The sequence below is a fragment of the Odocoileus virginianus genome, chromosome 27 (genome assembly GCF_023699985.2).
Source record: "Odocoileus virginianus isolate 20LAN1187 ecotype Illinois chromosome 27, Ovbor_1.2, whole genome shotgun sequence".
In the NCBI taxonomy this organism is placed as follows: domain Eukaryota; kingdom Metazoa; phylum Chordata; class Mammalia; order Artiodactyla; family Cervidae; genus Odocoileus; species Odocoileus virginianus.
Window position 1 is genome coordinate 17,332,368 of NC_069700.1, and position 14,758 is coordinate 17,347,125.

The following is a 14,758-nucleotide window of genomic DNA, read 5'->3' on the forward strand; positions in this document are numbered from 1 at the left end:
GCTGAGGAAGAGGGTGATGAGGGAATGATTAGAAGGGCAAATTGAGAACAGACAGTAGGGTTTCCCCAGCTTGAGAAATCAAGAGGCCTTGAGTCCCATTGGTCTCAGGGTATTTTTCTCAGTAACCTGATGGTCCTGGTTTGTTATTGTTTTTGTCACTACAACTCTTTGTCCACTCTTTGTTGTGCCTAACTCTTTGCAACCTCATGGACTATAGTTGGCAAGGCTCCTCTGTCCATGGAATTTCCCAGGCATGAATACTGGAATGGGTTGCCATTTCCTTCTCCATTCTTTGGTTTACTCATCTGTAAAATAAACATCTTGGACCCTTTGACAGTGAGATCCTTTTCATTGTCTGGATTATGTACAACAAAGGATGTTGCATTTTCTTTAATAACATTTTGATTTAGGAATTGAAATGATAGCATTTTAAAAAATATATAAAAAGACATGGTGAAAAATTTTACTCTCATTCCTGTCCCCCAAATGCCCTGTTTTCTTAGCCTTCTATTATGTTGAGATATGTTCCAATTTTGATGAGAATTTTTATCATGAATGGCTGTTAAACTGTCAAATGCTTTTATTCTGCATCTATTAACATGATTATGTGATTTTTACTGTTCCTTTTGTTAACATGATGTCTCACATTGATTGATTTGTGAATACTGACTCATCATTGTATTCCTGGAATAAATCTTACTTGATCATGGGGTATGATTCTTTTTATATATCATCAAATTTGGTTTGTTAATATTTTGTTTAGGGTATTTTCTTCTATATTCATCAGGATATGGCCTATAGTTTTCTTTTATTGTAGGGTCTTTATCTGATTTTGGTATAGGGTAATGGTGGCCTCATAAAATGAATTTGGGAGTATTCCCTCCCTTCCATTTTTCTGGAATAGTTTGAGAAAAGTAGGTATTAGCTCTTCTTTATATGTTTGATAGAACTCCCCTGTGAAGCCATTTTGTTCTGGACTTTTGTTACTGGGAGTTTGTTATTTTAATTACAAATTCAATTTCATCACTACTGATTGGTATGTTCAGATTGTCTGTTCCTGGTTCAGTTATGTATGTTTCTAGAAATGTATCCATTTCTTCTAGATTGTCCAAATTGTTGGCATATGTTCATTGTATTCTCTTATGGATTTTTTTTTTTTTGTATTTATGGTATTGAGTGTTATTTTTCCTCTTTGACTTCTTATTTTATTTGGGTCCTCTTTTCTTCTTGGTAATCTTGGCTCTTTATCAAGTTTGTTTATCCTTTGGAAAAAGCAATTTTTGGTTTCACAGATCTTTTCTATAGCTATTTATTTCTGGTCTATATTTTATTTCCTTTTTGATTTTTATTATTTCTTTCCTTCTGTTGACTCTGGACACTTTGTACTTTCAAATACAAGATTGTGAGATTTTTCTTGAGAAAGGCCTGTATTGCCATAAATTTTGCTCTTAGAACTATTTTTTCTTTTTCTTGAGGATACATGCTTTACAGAATTGTATTGTTTTCTGTCAAATCTCAACATGAATCAGCCATAGGTATACATATATTCCCCCCCGTTTTGAACCTCCCTCCCTTCTCCCTCCCCATCCCATCCCTCTAGATTGATACAGAGCTTGGGTTTGAGTTTCCTGAGCCATACAGCAAATTCCCATTGGCTATGTATTTTACATATGGTAACCTAAGTTTCCATGTTACTCTTTGCATACATCTCACCCTCTCCTTCCTTCTCCCCATGTCCATAAGTCTATTCTCTATGTCTGTTTCTCCACTGCTGCCCTGTAAGGAAATTCTTCAGTACCATTTTTCTAGATTCTGTATATGTGCATTAGAATATGATATTTATCTTTCTCTTTCTGACTTACTTCACTCTGTATAATAAGTTCTAGGTTTTTCACCTCATTAGAACTGACTCAAAGGTGTTCCTTTTTATGGCTGAGTAATATTCTATTGTGTATCTGTACTACCACTTCTTTATCCACTCATCTATCGATGGACATCTAGGCTGCTTCCATGTTATAGTTATTGTAAATAGTGCTGCAATGAGCAATGGGATACATGTGTCTTTTTCAGTTTTGGTTTACTGAGGGTATATGCCTAGGAGTGGGATTGCTGGGTCATATGGTGATTTTATTCCTAGTTTTTTAAGGAATCTCCATACCATCTTCCATAGTGGCTGTGTCAATTTACATTCCCACCAACTGTGCAAGAACATTCCCTTTTCTCCACATCCTCTCCAGCATTTATTGTTTGTAGACTTTTTGATGATGGCCATTCTGACTGATGTGAGGTGGTATCTCATTGTAGTTTTGATTTGCATTTCTCTAATAATGAGTGATGTTGAGCATCTTTTCATGTGTTTGTTAGCCATCTGTTTGTCTTCTTTGGAGAAATGTCTGTTTAGGTCTTTTCCCCACTTTTTGATTGGGTTGTTTGTTTTTCTGATATTGAGTTGTATGAGCTGTTTGTATATTTTGGAAATTAATCCTTTGTCAGTTGTTTCATTTGCTATTGTTTTCTCCCATTCTGAGGGTGTCTTTTCACTTTGCTTATAGTTTCCTTTGATGTGCAAAAGCTTGTACATTTAATCAGGTCCCACTTGTTTACTTTTGTTTGTATTCCCATTACTCTAGGAGGTGGGTCATAGGCGATCTTGCATTGATTTATGTCATCAAGTCTTCTGCCTATGTTTTCCTCTAATTGTTTTATAGTTTCTGGTTTACATTTATGTCTTTAATCCATTTTGAGTTTACCTTTGTGTATGGTGTTAAGATGTGCTCTAATTTCATTCTTTTCCATATAGCAGTCCAGTTTTCCCAGCACCATTTATTGAAGAGGCTGTCTTTGCCCAATTGTATGTTCTTGACTCCTCTGTCAAAAATAAGGTACCCATAGGTGCATGGGTTTATTTCTGGGCTTTCTATCTTGTTCTATTGGTCTATATTTCTGTTTTTGTGCCAGCACCATACTGTCTTGATGACTGTAGCTTTGTAGTATAATCTGAACTCAGGAAGGTTGATTTCCTCCAGCTCCATTCTTCTTTCTCAAGACTGTTTTGGCTATTCGGGGTCTTTTGTGTTTCCATATGAATTGTGAAATTTTTTGTTCTAGTTCTGTGAAAAATGCCATTGGTAATTTGATAGGGATCACATTGAATCTGTAGATTGTGTTTGGTAGTATAGTCATTTTCACAATGTTGATTCTTCCTATCCAGGAACATGGAATCTCTCTCCATCAGTTTATGTCATCTTTGACTTCCTTCATTAGTGTCTTATAATTTTCTTTGTAAGTTCTTTTGTCTCCTTAGGTAAGTTTATTCCCAGATATCTTTTTGTTGCAATGGTGAATAGGATTTTTCCTTAATTTCTCTAATTTTCATTGTTAGTATATAAAAATGCAAGTGACTTCTGTGCATTGATTTTGTATCCTGCAACTTTGCTAAATTCACTGATTAGCTCTAGTAATTTTATGATACTGTCTTTAGGGTTTTCTATGTACAGTATCATGTCATTTGCAAACAGTGAGAGATTTACTTCTTCTTTTCCAATCTGGATTCCTTTTCTTTTTCTTCTCTGATTGCTGTAGCTAGGACTTCCAGAACTATGTTGAATAATAGTGGTGAAAGTGGACACCCTTGTCTTGTTTCTGATTTTAGGGGGAATGCTTTCAGTTTTCCACCATTGAGGATAATATTTGCTATAGGCTTATCATATATAGGCTTTCCCTACTAGCTCAGTTGGTAAAGAATCTGCCTGCAATGCAGGAGACATGGGTTTGATTCCTGGATTGGGAAGATCCCCTGGAGAAGGAAATGGCAACTCACTCCAATGTTCTTGCCTGGAGAATCCCTTGGAGAGAGGAACCTGGCAGGCTACAGTCCATGGGGTCATAAGAGTTGGACACGACTGAATGACTTTCACTACTACTATATTACTATCATAAATGGCCTTTACTATGTTGAGGTAGGTTCCTTCTTTGCCCATTTCTTGAAGAGTTTTAATCATAAATGGGTGCTGAATTTTGTCAAAGGCTTTTTCTGCATCTATTGAGATTATCATATGGTTTTATCCTTCAATTTGTTAATATGGTGTATCACATTGATTGACTTGCATATACTGAATAATCCTTGCATCCCTGGAATAAACCCAACTTGATTATTGTGTTTGAGCTTTATTATGTGTTGCTGAATTCTGTTTGCTAAAATTGTGTTGAGGATTTTTGCATCTATGTTCATCACTGACATTGGCCTGTAGTTTTCTTTTTTTGTGTTGTCTTTGTCTGGCGTTGGTACCAGGGTGATGGTGGCCTTGTAGAATGAGTTTGGAAGTGTTCCTTCCTCTGCAATTTTTTGAAACAGTTTTAGAAGGATAGACATGAACTCTTTTCTAAATGTTTGACAGAATTCTCCTGTGAAGCCATCTGATCCTGAGCTTTTCTGAGAGATTTTTGATCACAGCTTCAATTTCAGTGCTTGTAGTTGGGTTGTTAATAATTTCTATTACTTCTTGATTCAGTCTTGGAAGATTGAACTTTTCTAAGAATCTGTCCATCTGTCCATTTCTTCCAGGTTATCCATTTTATTGCCATATAGTTGATCATAATAGTTTCTTATAATCCTTTGTAATTCTGCATTGTCTATTGTAACCTCTCCTTTTTCATTTCTAATTTTGATTTGATTCTTTTTTTCTTTTTAAGTCTGGCCAAAGGTTTGTCAATTTTGTTTATCTTCTCAAAGAACCAGCTTTTAGTTTTATTAATCTTTAGTATTGTTTCTTTCATTTCTTTTTATCTCTGCTTGGATCTTTATGATTTCGTTCCTTCTACTAATTTGGGGGGTTTTTTGTTCTTCTTTTTCCAGTTATTTTAGGTGTAAAGTTAGGTTGTCTATTAGATGTTTTTCTTGTTTCCTGAGGTAGGATTGTATTGCTATAAACTTCCCTCTTAGACCTGCTTTGGCTGCATCCTATAGGTTTTGAATTGTCATGTTTTCATTGTTTTCTTAGAACTGCTTTTGCTGCATCTTATAGATTTTGGATTATTGTGGTTCCATTTTCATTTGCCTCAAGCTACTGTCTGAATACCTCTTTGATTTCCTCATTGACACTTTTTTTTTAAAAGTAGAATGTTCTTTAGTCTCCACATGTTTGTTTTTCCTATTTTTTCTTCCTATAATTGATTTCTAGTTTCATACCATTGTAGTCAGGGAAAACGCTTGATATGATTTCTATCCTCTTAAATTTGTTGAAACTTGTTTTGTACCCTCATTTTAGAGAACATTTCAAGTGCAACTTTTCAATGTGTATTCTGCTGTTTCTGGATGGAATGTCTTGTAAACCCAACTGGTCTATTGTGTCATTTATGACCACTGTTTCCTTACTGATTTTCTGTCTGAATTATCTGTCCATTAATGTAACTGATGCGTTAATACTATTATTGTATTATTGTCAATTTCTCCCTTTATGTCTGTTAATATTTGCTTTATATATTTAGGTGCTCCTGTTGAATATATGTTAGAAAGTGTTGTATCTTCTTGTATTGATCCCTTTATCATTATATAATCCCCTTTATTTTTTTTGTTCCAGATTTTGTTTTAAAGTCTATTTTGTCTAATATGAATGCTGCTACCACCATTTTATCATGCTGTTTTCATGAAATATCTTTTCTCATCTCCTCACTTTCAATCTGTATGTGTCTTTTAACTCTGAAATGAGTCTCTGCAGGCAGCATACAGATGGGTCTTGATTTTTAATCCAATTATCTGCCCTGTGTCTTTTGTTTGGGGCATTTAGCCCATTGACATTTAAAGTGATTATTGGTAGATATATACTTATTGCCATTTTGTTACTTGTTTCCTGGTTGTTTCTGTAGTTCTTTTCTACTCCTTTATTTTTAGTTTATTACCTTGTGGTTTGATGTTTTAGTGGTATCCTTGTGTTCCTTTCTCTCTCTCACGCACATCCCCCCCGCCTCCGCTTTTTTTTCCTGTATCTACTGTAAGTTTCTGATTTGTGGTTACTATTAGGCTCATGTATGTTTACCTGTATCTACTTGTTTTAAACTGGTAGTCATTTAAGTTCAAACGCATTCTAAAAGATCTTTCTTTTTGCAGCTCTGATTGCTGATTTCCATTATTCTATCTTCCAGATCACATATGCATTCTTCTGTATCATCTAGTCTGTTAATTCTTTTCAATAGGTTTTTAATTTCAATTATTGTATTCTTTAGTTCTGGCTGGCTCTTTTTAAAAAATATTTTTTATCTCCTTGTTAAAATTATCACTATGTTTATCTATTTCTTTAATTCAGATTAGCATTCTTATTACTAATTATTTGAACTCTGATACATTATTTGTTTCATTAGTTGTTTTTTTTCCCCCAGGGGTTTTCATATTCTTTCCTTTGAATTAAATTCCTCTGTCTTTTCATTTTGCTTAATCTTCTCTGTATCTATGAAATTAAGTGAAACAGTTAACCTATCTCAAACTTGAAGGGGTGTCCTTATGTAGAAGCATCCCTGTGCAGTCTGTTGTGCCCAGGGTCTTTGGTGGGAAAGCTAGGTTCAGTGTTGAACATGAGTCACGCTTCCCCATGGTCGAGAGTAAGAGGTAGAACTAGAGGTGGAAGGGCTAGAGCAAGAGCCACTTGTGAGCCAGGGCTTCTCCTCAGTTTGACAGCCAACACCACACTGCTGGTGTGGGGGTGGCTGGGTGGGTCCCAAGTTTCTGGGTCAAAAGCCTTAAGGGTTGGTCTGATCTGGTTACATTCCTTCTGTGTGTGCTCTCCCCACTCCCAGCACTGGCACCCTCGCCCAGGGAGGAACAGTGCTGGAGCAAGAGGAGCTGGAGTGGGTGCTTGACATGAGTTGGGGTAGTCCCAGCCCACCAGTCAGAGTCCTGGACAGGTCCTGATCTGCTGCCTTCATAGGCACCAGCAATGTTCAGACGTTACGCTTAGTCTGAGCTGCCTCTTTCCCTCACAACTGCGTACTCTTCTCAGGTGTGGCAGCCCTCTCCCCAGCGTGGAGCTGCTCTGGGAGCAAGAGGGGCTGCAGCAGGTGCTCTGCTCAGGTTGTGTGTGTGTTACGCGGTGGTGGGAAACCAGCCAGGGTCCTTGTCAGTGTCCATCTGCTGCTTCTGCCTTTTTTCGGGAGTAAGCAAGTGTGTGCATTCTCTTCGTAAGTGGAGTCTAGGTTTCTCTTTCTCTCTCTCTCTTTTTTTTTTTTTATAGTCTGGCTATCAATCCCACTATTTTTCAAATCAGCTAAGGGGAATTGTACTATTGGTGTCAGACCCCAGGGTGTAGCACTCAGTATGTGGTTCTCACCACTCACTCCCCAGGGAGGATCTCCGAACCTGTGTAATTCTCTCTCTTGTGTGTACCATCCTAAGGATGCAAGTCCTGATCCGATCACTTCTCTTCATTTCTACCCACTTCCGTGTAGATCTTTCTTACAGCATTGGTTGGATAACAGTCTTTCTGCCAGTCTCCAGTTTGTTTTCAGTGAGAATTGCTCCACATGTAGATGTATTTTTGATGTGTTCATGGGGAGGTGAGCTCTGCATCCTCTTACTCCACCATCTTGATCTCCCTCCTCTATAAACTTTTATATTTATTAACAAATTGCCCTCAATTGGGCATTAATATTTGGAAGTGCCTGATTCCCCTTGGCATCACCACAGATCATGTCAAAAAACTGTTGCACTCTTGCCAATTTGACAAAATGTTCTCTCACAATAGTTTTACTATTATGAAGTTGGTTACCTTTTAATATGTTTAGGAATCACTTTTTTTTTTCTGTAACTTGTCTTTCATACCTTTTGACTATTTTTCTACTTAGCTTTTGTTCTTTTTAATATCTATTTCCACAAGATCCTTATATATGACAACATTAGTCCATTTTTTTCAACTTGAACTTAATGCTTATTTTTCCTCAGACACTAAAATCATATTGGCTCATTCCAGTAACTTAAGTTTTTATTAAAGGTGCTATGTATATACAAGAAAAGCTATAGATGTAGACAGTCCACCCAGGGATCAATCTATGTCATGGTGGCTGTAGTGAGGCATGCACTTCACCTCAGTTCTGGTTCTCAGAGTGGGATACTGTCAGCCCTGCCGTTTGCTTCTGCCTGTATCTGCGTTGTCCCTGGAGGTCTACTGGCAGATTTTCTCCTCTCCAGAAAAGTCCTCAGACTCAGTACCATCAGGAAACTCTTCACTGCTATAGGTAAGAACTGAAGTGGATACAGTGGGTGGATGTGGGACCCTCAGAGAGGCTTCCTATTCACTCTTTGTTTGTTCTCTTGCCCCAGGGGTTCTCCTCCCAGCTGTGCTCTTCACATCTGTTTTCTGGCTTAGATCCAGCTTCAGCACTGCCATAGCCTTCTTGACAATCTCTTCTGCCTTCAAAAGCTTCGCCCAATCAGGAGCCCTTGTCAACTTCATGGATATTGCTCCTCGGTAGGGACCCTTTTGCCTGATCCTCACAGAAGCTCAGTTCATATCCAGTATCCCTAAATCTGCTCTGACACACATGAGCAAAATGTGACATGTACTATGGGTCATAGGAAATTTCAGCACCACCCCTCATCCAAACAACTCCTGGAAGGGACTCAAAGCTCGTCAACCACTATTAAATTAGTTTTTCCAGATGAAAACAGGCACCAGTGGCTGCACTCACAGTTGAACTGTGGGAGACTCACGCCGATCTCTTTCTGTTGGGGAAGGCAGCAGTTACACAGGACTGGGTCACTGAAAGGACTCGTAAACTTCAGAGGGTATGCTTATGTAAGCCTTTAATGTGGGCAGAGGATAGCAGGAGAAACATTTACCTCTGATACAGGTAAATATCAGAGATGACCGAGGCTTCCAAGTGCAGCTCCCAGGGACCATCCACGCACTGTTCACAGTCAACAGGACACACCTCCTCTTCAGATAATGAACCATCAAATTACATGGGAGATACCTTAGTCTCAGGGGAGCCAATGACTCATCCAATGAGAGATCTTTTATACCTAAAAACAAGGCTTCTTAGCAGAAGCCAAGAGAACATATGAAGTAGGTGCCAGCCATCAATTTGCACGTTTGGTATAAAGAATGTTGACAAGTTAGTACAGTTTATAGCCCCCTGGAAATCCCAGATCCTGGCACTGGATTATATGCATCACTAGTTAATACATTCCATTCAGGTTTGACTAAGGACCAACACAGCCCCAGGAATCCCCAGATAAGCACAGAGTGGCAACAGATCAGCTGATATGAACTCTATGCTTACACAGGAATATTGCTTTCTCCCAGGTACAGTGCCTTACTCAGGGCACTATCACAAATCTTTTCTTACATGGCAGGAGCCATCTCTCCCATGGTCAATGGATTTTTGATCAGTCAGGTAAGATCAACTGTTCTGATGATAGTCACCAAAGTCACCTAGAAAGGTCACCCAGCCTCTCATTCTCTCCCTAGACTCATCTTAAGCAGAGAAATCACCACATGTTCAGGGTATGAAGTGAAGGAGAATGCTCCATTGTATGAGTTTATGCTTTATGAGTTGTTAGAAGATGAGTGTCTCATGCTAATAATCAAATTTTCTAGGAATAATCACAGCATTTCTTGTAAAGTATAGAATAGCCAACATTCTGATTTGCCTGGGGCTGAGGGCTTTCCTGGGATGTGAAGCTTTTAATCCTAAAACCTTGAAAGTTCCAGGCAATCTGGAAAGAGTTGGTTATCCTATGTAGGAAGCCAACAAATATTTACAGAGTGAGATGCTGAGTAGATGACAGAGTGAAGGAGCAATCTGCACCTTCACTTATGTTGACCAGTGATTAGTAAAGCAATTCCTCTGCCCAATATTGCTTACACAGTGTTTTTACACTCATACAACCTTCTGTCCTGGGAGGTGCATTTAAAATTGTCAGAATAAACAAATTCATCTGATGACAACTTCATATGACTCAGACTTGATAAAGACTTTATGTGAGAAATATGTATATGACAATCATTCTTTAAGTTTCTTGTGGTTTCTACCAGTAAGCCAGGAAAATGAATAGAGAATAACAAAGAAAGGGTATTTTTCTTGACATGAAGTCGTTTCTTTGTTTGAAGCTTCAGTTCTCTTCCAGCCCCTAAGACACTGTCAGAAAATGGCTGTTTAAAATAGAAATTCTCAAATTGCCTTTGTTTCCCTTGTTACTCACTCATTCATTCAACAAGTATGCAATGGATATTGGAATGTGCCATGCAATGTTTAAATGAATAAAATAAAAGTCCCTGCCCTTATAAGGTCGATATGGTAGGGGAAAAAAGCAATAGAAAACTAGTAAACTAAACAAAAACATGATATACTGAATGATTGTAAGTGCTAAGAGAAAAGTAAGGCAGGAGAGGAGAGTAGGGCATGTAAGATGGGGCAGGGTTACAGTTTTAAATGGGGTGGCTGAAAAAGTAATACTTAAATAAGAATGGGAAGCAAGCACATGAGCGAGACAAATGGCTACCAGAGGGGAGAAACATTCCAGCAGAGGAAAGGCCAGGGCACCAGAAATTCTAGGAACAATCAGGAATATATAATTTAGGGCAGAGTTGGGGGGGGGGGGGGTCAGTGGAACATAATGCCAGAGCCTTTCTGCAGCAGGATGGACAAGAACATGGAGACTGATGATAACTTGTGGTTTCCTGTCTCCAGGATCCAGAGCTTGGTTGGAGAAATGTCTTCTTGCTTTCAGCTGCTGTGGGCATACTAGGCCTGATTTTCTACCTCATTTTCGGCCAAGCAGAGGTGCAGGACTGGGCTAAATGCAGACATGCACACACTTCTGAGCGAACTGAGTGACGCCTCGGATGCCAGCGCTTAGTTGTTCACTGTTTGCCCTCATGGACATTCCCCTTTCATACCTGCTTGACTAATTAGCCTTTCAACTTGAATTGACTTTACTTCCAGTATCTTCTCTGAGACCTCATCTATGTCATACTGAAAATTTTGCCTGGAGATTTTACAAGGGATGGTGAGGGGAAGGTTGGTTATTTAACTCTAAGCTCCCGAGAGCATAGGTGTATCTGAATTTCTATGTGTTCTCCACTCTTTTCACTGTTATTGCAACATATTTGGTAGAGATGAAATACATATTTCTTATAATGGCACAGAGCTCCTAAAATCCTTGTTAATTTCTTGAGTGATAGGAAAGAGAGAAGAATCTTTTATTATAATATTTGGTCTTAGTCCTTGGTTCCAGACAGAAGAGCTTCTAAGACCCTCGGTATCTCTGGAGTGACCAAGGTGTCTTTATGGTATACTAATGAGATGACTGGGCCTGGGGGCTCTAGATAGCTTCAGGATGGGGGTTGGTTGCCAAAAAGACCAAGACTTGATTAGAAGGTTGGAACTTTCAGCTGTGCCATCCCACATCTGGGGAGGGGAGAAGGGCTTGAGATTTAGTTATTCATCAATGGCCAGTGAATTAACCAATTATGCCTACACAATAAAATCTCCGTAAAAACCCTAACAGTGGGGTTCTGAGGATTTCTGGAATGGTAAACACACAGAGGTTCTGGGAATGGTGCATCCAGAGAGGGCATGCAAGCCCTGCATCCCTTCCCACATAGCTTGCCCTAGGCATCTTTTCTGTTTGACTGTTCCTCAGATGCATCCTTTAGTATATAAACCATTAACAGTAGGTAAACAATTTTCCTGAGTTCTGTGAGTCATTCTAGCAAATTATCAAATTTGAAGAGGGACCATGGGGACCCTGAGTTCTGAAAATAAATCAAACAGAAGTCTGGGTACCTTGGGCACCCACTGTTTTGATTGGTGTCTGAGTAGCTGTTCTCAAAATTGAGTTAGGTAGGATCTTGGTGTCCACAGAGAACTGGAGAACTGCTTGGTGTGGAAGACCCACATTTGCTGTGAGAGTGTTGTAAATAGAGAAACAATCTTTCTTTGGTTATCCAGATACAAGATAGAGAGGCTAGAGGACAACTTCTCACCAAAGCAAAAGAGGACGCCAGAACCACGGGGCGTGAAGACTGACAGTCACAATAGGACTTGTATCCAAACATCCAGAAGATGAATCCTGAGCACTACTATCAAAAGAAAGCCCCAAACAATGGAAGCCACAGTGTATAAATCCAAAGTCCTGGACCAGGAAGACAGAGCAGGGAATTAAGTAAGGAGGGATACAGGGCCATCCTGGGGACTTGGCTTGGATAGGATGCCCAGGTGAAAAATGTCAAAGCAGAATGGACAATAAAGACTGACTCCATTTTAGGATATTCCCAGGTGGCGCAGTGGTAAAGAATCTGCCTACCAATGCAGGAGATGCAAGAGATGCAGGTTCGATCCCAGGGTCAAGAAGATCCCCTGGAGTAGGAAGTGGAAGCCACTCCAGTATTCTTGCCTGGAAAATCCCATGGACAGAGGAGCCTGCTGAGCTACAGGCCATTGGGCCGCAAAGAATCAGACTTGACTGAGCATGCATTCACACACTCTTTCTCTCTCTCTCTCTCACACACACACACACACACGGCTGTCACTTTGCTGTGCACCTGTAAATATCATAACATTGTTAATCAGGTATAGTCCAATACAAAATAAAAAGTTTTTAAAAAATGACTGAATCCATTTTAACAAGAGTAAGAAACATACTTGCAATGAATGGGGTGGGGTAGTAAACTTCAACTATTTCAGACAACTTGCTTTCTGTGGAGACTAGCTTTGGAATCAGAAACCCCTCTTAATACTGCAGGGCTGGGGTGCTCTCCAGGGTCAGCTCTTTCCTTCTTTCTGGCCATCGTGACCTCTGCCTCACATCTGGCTTGCAGCACCATGCAGATCCCTTGAATCTTGGTGAACAAACATTGTCCAGTTTCTCCCCTATTCCTTCAAACACCTGTTCATGCCACCACTCCTGTCTCTGATGTCCTTGCTTGGTTCCTCTGATGGGCTTCTACCTGCCTTCAGAGGGCCTCAGTTAATATTCACCTGTTAACATGTCTTCCAAAAATGAGTTGAATCCCTGTGCTGGCTTGACTCCATCCCAAATATCTGGAGAGTGTGTATGGTATACCTCTTTCATTAATCCCTCATGTGGGCAACATGAACACTAAATAAATATTCATCAACACATAACATGGGGCAATGGCAGAGACCAAAACCAGATATAGCCTCAACATCTCTGGAGGGTGGATGACTCTGAATCAAAATACCACACAAATGAATGTGTAATGGCTGTGGAATGAAATCATGAGAGGTACACCAGGCTATGAGAGTGAATGATAAGGGCATATGCATGAGTCTGAAGATGAGGAAGGGCTTCCATAACAAAGTTTCAATTTTTTGCTAGGATTTGAAGAACAATAGTTAATTGATAAAGAAGGTGGATGGCGAGAACGTTCTAGAAATATGGTATAAAATAAGAAAATGTTGGAGGCAGGAGGGAGCTGGAGAGGCCCACGAAGTGGTTTTATTTTATGTCGCCCTCTGTTTGGAAGGGGTAAGAGAAAGGTCTAAAGTGCTCTTGTCAGACAAGAGGACCAAAACGTAGTGAGACACACTGCAGGTAGCCAGGCAAGGCGATCACCTCCCACAGAGTAATGCCGGTGTGACACATTATTCCACAACTGCTTCATTTATGACAGTTCCCTCTACCTAGTATGACTGTACATTTCTAAGGTTTAGGAACCATGACATACACTATTTTGTAATATCTTTAACACAGAAGATATTAGCATCTTGTACACAGTAAGTGCTAATAAACTTGTGTGTGTGTGTGTATATATAAGATACTTGTTGAATCCCTGAATGAGTCAACAGTGAAATGGCTTTGGGGTGGTATGAGACATAAATTAGGAAAGAAATGATGGGGAAAAAAGGATCCTATTTTGGTCCAATTTTTCTTTAACTCCCTTTGTTTTACAGAGCAGAATCACTTAGACCCATGGACTCTCTTCCTTATCTCATCTGATATTAAGATATTGAGAGACTAGGTCTGCTCCATTCCATAGCTATCACACAGTCAACTCCAGGCTCTCATCGGTGATGGGTAAGAAGTTTGCCATCAGGGCACAGAGTTTCTTGTTTATTTATGAGCCAGCCATGTCTGCCTTTATTCACCTCTTTTCCTTCTCGAGGCCCTTTTGTTTCTTTCTAATCTGTCACTTTTAGTTGCTTCTGAAAACAAGTGATTTCTCCCTGGGCCTGACTTATATTGGGCTGGCAAAAAAGTTTGTTCATTCAATATGTTATTCAATAAAGTTCTCGGTGAACATAAAAAAAAATGTGTCTTTTATTTTTACTTAACTCTGGACAAACTTTTTGGCCAGCCTAATAGTTTTGTCCCTTACTTTAAGGCTGTCCTTAAGCACAGAAATTGTCTTCAATTTTCCAGTAGCCCATACATCTAGGACATGGAGGAGTGAGAGCTGCAAATTGTGGAAAAACTCTTTCACAAAGTCTTAGAATAAAATCTTATCTTCTTGTGCTTGTTTTTGGTTTATTTCACTATCTTTCATAAAGCATTTAATGCAGAGTAGAAGACAAATAAATCTGAATTTAAACTTCAGATGTGTTATCAACAATACATGGACAAAAGAGATGGCCACAGGGTGGGCATGGTGGCAGGAGGTGGGGGTGGGGACTGGCCTCCTTGGAATCTCCACATCATCTTCTTCCTTGGGTTGGTGACTGGAAGTCGGTGACCCTCAATCCCAACTCAGGTGCTGGTCCCTCTCCCCTACAATAAGGAGTTCAGCCTCAGGCTCTCTAAACA

At 39.5% G+C, this 14,758-nt stretch overlaps 2 protein-coding genes across 13 annotated transcripts in view; one reads left to right on the forward strand and one right to left on the reverse strand.

Moving 5' to 3' along the window:
• SLC17A4 (solute carrier family 17 member 4) overlaps positions 1 to 12,603 on the forward strand; it is a 30,601-nt gene extending 17,998 nt beyond the window's left edge. For 4 of the 7 annotated variants that reach the window (XM_020886615.2, XM_020886616.2, XM_070456246.1 and 1 more), the window contains 4 exons: positions 8,091 to 8,223; positions 8,309 to 8,456; positions 9,294 to 9,384; positions 10,681 to 11,497. In XM_020886615.2, the coding sequence (XP_020742274.2) occupies positions 8,091 to 8,223; positions 8,309 to 8,456; positions 9,294 to 9,384; positions 10,681 to 10,827 (519 nt within the window). In that variant the 3' untranslated portion in view covers positions 10,828 to 11,497. Of the gene's footprint in view, positions 1 to 8,090; positions 8,224 to 8,308; positions 8,457 to 9,293; positions 9,385 to 10,680; positions 11,498 to 11,943 lie in introns of those variants that run through there. The other 3 variants (XM_070456248.1, XM_020886617.2, XM_020886618.2) reach the window with 3 other exon arrangements.
• Positions 1 to 14,758, reverse strand: part of SLC17A1 (solute carrier family 17 member 1) — a 217,157-nt gene that overhangs the window by 158,258 nt on the left and 44,141 nt on the right. For 3 of the 6 annotated variants that reach the window (XM_020886627.2, XM_070456253.1, XM_020886625.2), the window contains one exon: positions 8,775 to 9,025. The exons of 1 other annotated variant lie outside the window; for it this stretch is intronic. The gene's annotated coding sequence lies outside the window, so the exon portion shown is untranslated. Of the gene's footprint in view, positions 1 to 8,774; positions 9,026 to 9,939; positions 14,723 to 14,758 lie in introns of those variants that run through there. 2 more of the 6 variants (XM_020886626.2, XM_070456252.1) reach the window with 2 other exon arrangements.